General features: G+C 37.1%; 1 protein-coding gene across 1 annotated transcript; it reads right to left on the minus strand.

The window, feature by feature from the left end:
• Positions 1-1,241: 1,241 nt before the first annotated feature.
• LOC125665292 (uncharacterized) lies at positions 1,242-1,907 on the minus strand. The gene has a single exon (XM_048897943.2). The coding sequence runs from the start codon at positions 1,905-1,907 to the stop codon at positions 1,242-1,244; it is 666 nt and encodes a 221-aa protein (XP_048753900.2).
• Between the last annotated feature and the right edge of the window lie 6,396 nt (positions 1,908-8,303).

Here is an 8,303-nt window from a genome sequence, read left to right on the forward strand (position 1 = left end):
ATCTTTTTGGGAAATGTTTTATTGGTATCTGTAGATGTGCAGCAAGAATTTTGGAATTTTTCTTTTCACCCTGAAACCCAAATGGGGTTTGAAAAATGACGTTTTTGTATGCAAAAAACCCTGATTCCCCAAACTTATCTTACAATTTAAGCAGTTGCCGAATAATCTTTTGGAAGATGATTGATGGTGTCCTGTAGATGACCAAGAAGTTTTGAGATATTTCATTTTCATTCTTGGGCCAAAACGATGCTGTTTTGACTCAGGTGAGTTAACAAAAAAGTCTTTCTTGGGTCAATAATATGAAGATATTTTTAAATGAAGGCAATTTTTCACTAATCAGTTTGATATAATTTCTATTTGTCTGTGTTACTTTTGTAGGAATATTTAGATACTTGTTGTAATGTTATTGATGATGAACAGAAGATTGTGACCCTGAGTCTGAAGATATACATTGTATGATGAAGAATGAACGTTGGGGCCACTAACTCTTCTGTACTACAAAACTAAGTAAGAAATAAGATTGTTCTCTAAATCATGTTTATCTATGTACTAGTATATACATTGTTCAAAACTAAAAGATAATTTACAAAACACAAATAGCTAAAAGAGTAATGTTCAATCAGCCAAAAATAACCACAAATCTACAGTGTCAATACACAGGTTAGTTACACATCACAAACACTGCTGTAATTAACAGATTTTATAGGTGTAATTAACACTGCTATACTCAACACGGTGTTGCTAGATGTACTTAACCGAGTGTTGGGATGTGCAATTGACACTGTTTAAAGTATTAGATATTGAATTTTCTTCACTTTACCAGTGTCACACTCAGCCACAAAGAGGTTGTCTGTGATGTCCACACATAAACCCCATGGATCGTGTAAGTCACAGTTCTGAATGTAACGGAGGAACTGTCCGTCCTGATCTAGGATGTGGATACGGTGATTGTTACAGTCTGCTGTCAGGATGTGACTCTGGTTGTCTCTAGTGATGCCGACTGGATCAAAGATTTCTTTGGTTTTAAAGAGATGACTAGTGTATCTAAATCGGAGTTTTCCTGACTGATTGACCGTGACGACTGCACTAGCTCCACGGTCAGCCATACAGATATCCAGGTTCCTGTTCTCACTGATATATTTATGTAGAGCAACAGGTGAATAGAGAGGTTGACCCTGATCATCAAACTGAATGGTTTGTTTTTCTGTGGAGTCAGAGTAACGCACAACTTTGCATTGTTACTAGTCATCACTGATCATGATAACAAGGAGATCATTAGAGGCGGTGCTGCACATATAGTGAGGTTTCCATCCCTGTAGTGTGATCACGGTCTGTATCTGATTATTCTTTACTAGGTTTACAGTTTTAATTTCAGGGTCAGTGTAAAAAAGATATCCGTCCCGTGTTGCTGCTATGTCCCGTGGTTGGTACCCTGACTCGGTTTGTATTGATGTCAGTATCTTACCTCGGAGGTTGAGAAGCTTCATGATTTTGTCATACCCACATGTCCAGACTTGGTCTTCACTCAGACAGTTAACACGGAGTAGTTGTGTATACCCAGTGTCTATGGTGGCGGTGATTCGCGGTTTATCAAGCAGTGTTTTGACTGGAGAAGATACAGCTTCTGGTGACTTCATTGTGTTGTCAAGTTCTTTTGTAATGGATAATGATGACAGAGAACCAAATATTTCATTGAGCTGATCTTTGCTTATTTTCTGAGGAGAGAAACTTGGTAATGTAACTAGGACTTTAGGAGGCAATCTTCTGAACTCGTTATTCCTAGATTTGTAGGTAGAGATTAGAGAGATATCTTTGGATTCTGATATCGCCTTGAGGTTTAGAATGGCTTGTTTGAGTTCAATAATACTATGCGTAATTTCATCTGTGTTTTGATCTAAGGCAGCCATATGTTTGTTTTTCATCTCAGCAATGTCAGATTTCCGTTAGTTGACAATGGCGGTGATCTCTCGGTGTAAGACTTCTCCTTGTTGGTCGGCATCTGTGGTCAGTTTCCTGTAATTCGTTTCTAACTCGGCTTTTTCAGTTTGGACATCCGACACCATTTCTTCATATCGAGGATAAATTTTAGTCTCTAATTCTTCCAAATCTTTTTGTAAACCATGTGTTTTAGAGCCGAGTTTTTTCAAAACATCTGATATTTTGTGACCTCTGTGTTTATCTGATGAAACGCAGGTAGAACAGACAGGAACGTCGCATTTCTCGCAGTAAAGTTCACAGTGTTTGTCGGCATGTTTCGGACATTTTGGGTAGTTTGGGCAAGAACTTTTCTCGTTCCGACTCTGTGTTTTCTAGACGAATCCAAGAGATGTTTTCCTACACAGTTAGTACATAGGTGGATATTACAACGTTCACAGTGGCTCTGTAAGGGGGGGGGGATTTTACAGGAGTCACACAGTAGGACGTCCTGGGCACTACGCCGGGGGTGCAGCATTTCTTGTGTCGGGGTCACATCAGTAGTTCACTGTCAAAAAAGAAATCAATGTTTAATCAGTGGCGAATCTAGACCTTACGTGGTGGCGGGTGGGGGTGTTGAGGCCCGAAGGAGAGGGCATAGGAGGGGGATAAAAAATTAAAGATTGATTCAAAGTGGTGCATTTTAATGCATTTTCGACTGAAATTCTTGTTCCTTCTTCCTTTCATTTATAGTCACCACATCCTTTATAGAATTTAAAGAAAAAGAGTAAACTTGACTTATTGATTCAAAATAATTCATTTTAATGCATTTCAGACTGAAATTCTACTATAAAAAAAGAAGAAGAGCGGTCCGGGTCCGGACCCCCCCCTTAAATCCGCCACAGTTTAATTATAGTGTTAATTTTCAATTGTAGAAGATGGATGTGAACTTCAAGAAGCATTTTACATGTAACCGATTGAAACAAACAATTTACACATTAAAATTACTAGTAGCTTTCTTTTTTCGATAATCATAAATATGAAGGAATACACATTACCACACCCCTACCCCCGAGTTTTAAATTCAAGAAACCTTGATGATCAGTGTTAGCCAACCTATCTTATTAATGTCATTGATGATTCAAATACATACCTTGTGCATTATAACAATATGGTGACACTGTAAGTTTTGTCTCACCGCTAAATCCAACATGGTGTCCGTGATATTTCAATCTTCAGTGCAGCCTTGTACGTGGTATGATCGACTCTGTACACACTATCTAAACTGTAGTATATGCTATTTGAATAGATTTAACGTTCACATTGACCCAGTTCTTGATATGGCATTGAACTGCACACAAATGCTGTCTTTCAGATAGAATAAAAACATTCATAAATGTCTTTAAAACCCAATATGTATAAGAGAATGAAGTAGGCTAATTTTAAAAAATAAATAAAATGCCATTCATTCATTTCTTTTCGTAGTTTAACCTTTAGTTAATAATGATATTTCATAACATGTACGAAGATGACTAGAAAGTTTCGTGTTCATGTAAAACTTATACGGTACCAATTCTGATGCACCAGATGCTCATTTCGACAAATAATATCTCTTCAGTGATGCTCAACCGAAATGTTTGAAATCCGAAATAACAATGAAGTTGTAAAGGCATTACAGTGTGCGAAAAGAGTGGAGTCAAATTCGTCTAAAGATAAGAGCTATGCGTGAGGGAGATAATCCTTAATTTTGAAATGAATTTCTAAATTTTATAACAGCAATTAAATATACATCCGTATTTTCAAGCTAGTAACGAAGTACTTAGCTACTGGGCTGTAGAGACCCTCGGGGACTAACAGTCCACCAGCAGAGGCCTCGACCCAGGGATCATAATGTAAAACTTATACGGTACCAATTCTGATGCACCAGATTCGCATTTCGACAACTAATATTTCTTCAGTGATGCTCAATCTACACGGATTTTCTCTCTGGATTGACTTCCATAGTCTTTGACTTTCCTAAGCCTATACAAGATAGTGGAGCTAATTGACCTATAGCTTGGGGTGGGCCATGCGTACCGTGCATCTAGTCTCCTCCATTACCTTGTAGTTCTGCTTGGGGCCGTAAGGTACCCAATGTCCATCTGCTACCTCGAGGAGGGATCCCATATCTGGGAACGTAGGACTAACTGTGGAGAGGGTATACCTGGCAGATAAGACTTACAAATTTTGCTCACTTTTCACAGCGAACTGATAGCCAGGAGTGGAGCTAAAAGCGAGAGTGACAAGCACATAAACAGACAGACTCACACATTTTACGCATCACCCACCAATTTAGCATTTCTCGGATTTCTAAAGCCACAGGAGCGTATACATCTGGAGGTCAACAAAGATCAGCACAAACACCAAAATTAGGATTTTTAAGAGTAATGTGCTTGGGGTCCTCCTGTGTGGCGATGAATCTTGGAAAGTAACAAAGGCCATCTAAACCAAGCTAGATGCCTTCTAGACCCGTTGTCTTCGCAGAATACTACGAATCTTCTCGCCAAATACAATATTGAATGAAGAGCTGTACCGAAGAACTAAAACCACTCCTCTATCACAAGAAATAAGAAAAAAGAAAATGGCTGTGGATAGGGCACATATGTAAAAGGCACCCGACCTCCATCTCAAAGGTTGCATTGAGATGGACACCACCCGGTAAGAGAAAGAAAGGAAGACCAAAAGACACCTGAAGTAGATCGGTGGAGAAAGAAATGAAAGAGAAGAACTGGACATGGGACTGACCAGCATTGAAGGCTCTGGTGACGGCCTTAAGTACTGACTAGCACGAAGAGGATTAAGTTAAGTAAGTAATATCGGTATTCTGGGTTTGACATTTACTTTTTTGAGCACTAGACCAGTCGGGCTACTTCAAATGATTTTTACTAGACCTGAATTTATATCCACTAGCCCTGACCAACTTTCCAGAAAAAACCCTGATAGTTTCTCCATATTTAAATACTTCATGTAAATGACAAATGTTTACGACGTAATCTATTAACTTGATAAACACTTTAATTATTACAGTCAATTCAAATAAACTGTTTAAAATTAACATCGAGTAGATGTCGTAAAACATCACTACCGACCGCGACTTATTTATTAGAACTAAAAATAGAGATTATTCCACCACACATTTCAAGATAGGTAGTTTCTTGTTTATTATTTAACACGACCAGTCGGACTAGTAAATCGACATTTTACCCGACCGGACCTATCATTTAGTAGACTCGGTCGGTCGGACATGCCTTAGTGTCAAACCCTGCGGTATATGTATAAACGTGTTGAATTTCCAATGAATAAAATATTGCAAGTAAACAAGGAGGAAACAGGGAACTATGGAGGGATATCAGTGCCAGAATTCTATTTTAATATATCTGTTTCTAAACAAAACGCGAATCCCTTAACTAAGGATGGTTTGTGCTACATGTAAGTTTTATTGAAATTGGCCCAGTGGTACGCTCTGGAGAAGATTTTTCTTATACCTGTAAATCTCTATTTTAATATATCTGTTTCTAGATAAAATTAGAAAGTTAGCGCAGTTACAAATACAAGCGGTATTCTCTCGAGATTTTTACGTATTTGGATTACATAACACCAATAAAAGTATAACTTTCTAATTTTGTATCTTACTTTTATTTCCTTCAAAATTTTTGACCCGATATTGTGGCCTCAACCTAGCCCGAAATGATCAGAACATAACTGAAAATGAATTCACTTAACACGGATATTCCTTAACACCAATATGACTAACATGATCTTGCTGTTCTGGTGAAGTCGAAGGTCATAGATCATGGTATGAAATGAAAGATCTTGCCATAAAAAATATATACAAATATGAAAACTCTATCTTAAATAGTTCAGGAGGTATTGATTAGGTCAGACTATTTTATATTCTTTAAAATCAAAGGCGAAGGCCACAAGGTCAAACACCATGGATTAACAGTCTTGCCATAAAGAATACACATGAATTCTCAATCTTTAATAGTTCAGACGATATTTTAGAAAGTAGGTCAAAGTCAGAAGATCAAACACAATTGTATTACAAGGTTTTGTCATAAAGAATCTATATACAAAATATGAAAGTCCTACCTTGAATTCTTCCAAATATATTAAACCCATTTTCTTACAAATAAGTATCACGATCAAACTCCATAGTGTGAAATATAAGGTCTTGCATAAAATATTAAAGATACATCTAAAATAGCTGATAAGATATTGAATAGTTAAGATTTTTATAAAGTAAATCATCAAGGTCAGAAGATCAAACTTCACTGAATAATAAGGTATTGTCATAAAGAATTTATATGCAAAATATGACAGCCCTACCTCAGATACTTCAGGGGATAGAACTCAACTTTACGACAAACGGGATGATTTCAGTTTCTCCATCGTCAACTTCCCATGTTCATGTAGCAATAATCCATTATCACCTGCATATGGTATTTATATCTCTAAACTGATTCAATACACAAGAGCTGGTTCTGCGTATGGTCAGTTTTTAAAGGGACTGATTCACGATTTCCCCCGAAATTTTGTTTATTACTTTCAATTATCAAAATCTACAGTCTAATTTGTTTAAAAGGTTTCACAAAAAAGTTAAGGTAATAAAGTATGACAGAAGCGCATTATAGAAAGTTCATTATCTGTTTTGAAAACAGATTGAGGTGTGTTGTTTACAAAGTTTTCAAAATAAATGGATATTCATCGAATCGAAGGTTATTGTACATATCACATCTCAAGTATACCTTGGGTAAAATGTGTCATTTAAAAGTGTACAAAATTAGGATGCTTTAGATTGCAAAATTAACAATTCACTGGTTTTGTTTACATAAAAAGACTCGAGTCTTTGTTTACATCATAAATAATTAAAACTAAAATATTGCTCTTATCCTTGCATTCAGAAGGCCCAAATTTTGGTTGTCAACATCAAATTTGTTATATTCTTAATTTATAACATCAAGAATGAAAAAAAAAAAATCTTCGAAAAACCTGAACCAGTCCTTTCAAGTTAATGGTGCAGGGATTTCAAAAGTATTGAATTTCGCAAATCCTATGACATCATCGGACGATGATTCTATGGTCGTGTTAACGATCTAGTTTGCCAATACAACGCATCAATGGGTCAAATACTGTCAGACGTGTTTCATACTGATTGTTAGTCCGTTCTTGGCACACCGATTTTAACTACGGATAACTCTGTTTACCTGATCAAGATATAGGGCTCACGGCGAATGTGACCGGTCAACAGGGGATGCTTACTCCTCCTAGGTACCTGATCTCACCTCTGGTATATCCAGGGGTTCGTGTTTTCCCAACTTTCTATTTTGTATTGCTTATAGGAGCTATGAGATTGATCACTGCTCGTTATCTTCGCCTTTCATTGAATAGGTCACTTTTCAAAAGCACATATAAATCAAACTCTAAGGAGAAAAGATCAAACACCATTAACCATGACTCTATGAACAAAATATGAAAGCCCTACCTTAAATAGTTGAACATACATTTATTAGGTTATGTTTTCTTAGAAGTATGTCAAACTCCGAGATCAAGGTAACAAAGTATAAAACCATGACATGAAATGAGATGTCTTACCATATGGTTTATATCTACAAAATATGAAAAACGGATAAATCTGGAAATATTGAACAGATGATTTTTGTTAAAGGTAAAATACACTTCCTGGTCACACACCAATGCGTCATAAAAATGTATATGCAAAATATGAAAGCCCTAGCTTATATAGGAAATGAAACATGATATCATATTATCGCTGTGAAACCTGCACACATACTTATAGAGTGTGTATTCATGTTTGAATAGTTTATCCATAAGTCTTCACGCCGCGGTGGCCTAGAATTTAGAGCGTTCGCCCCGCATGCGGAAGGCTGGGATTCGAATCCTGGCCGCGAAAGACCTAAGTCGTTAAAACAGATAGTGGCAGTTCCATCGTCAATTGTGAGTGTCACAGGTCCTCGGAGATGACCTTACAAACGGATGTCCAGTGGCATGCTAAAGAACCCCCACTGGTCAATGGGCATAAGCGCCATAAGGCCTAAATTTGACGCCCTTCTCCGGTCTTGGTGATATCCCCATATGCGTGAAAAATTCTCGAGAGAGATACAATCAATCAATCAATATCCATAAGTCTTTTTATCATATAGCTAATAAATAGTCTAATATAAAATCTGCGTAAATTCTAGAGAATGTTAGCGTTCGATATCCTGAGAATTTATTGAACGCTAACTTTGCATTGGGTAAATTGTATGCGCCCGAAACATTCCGAGTATGAGCGTTCAATATTGACGTTACCGTAACGCCGTAAACAAGCCAAAATGGCAGACGACGGT

Source organism: Ostrea edulis, chromosome 10, assembly GCF_947568905.1.
Source record: "Ostrea edulis chromosome 10, xbOstEdul1.1, whole genome shotgun sequence".
NCBI lineage: Eukaryota > Metazoa > Mollusca > Bivalvia > Ostreida > Ostreidae > Ostrea > Ostrea edulis.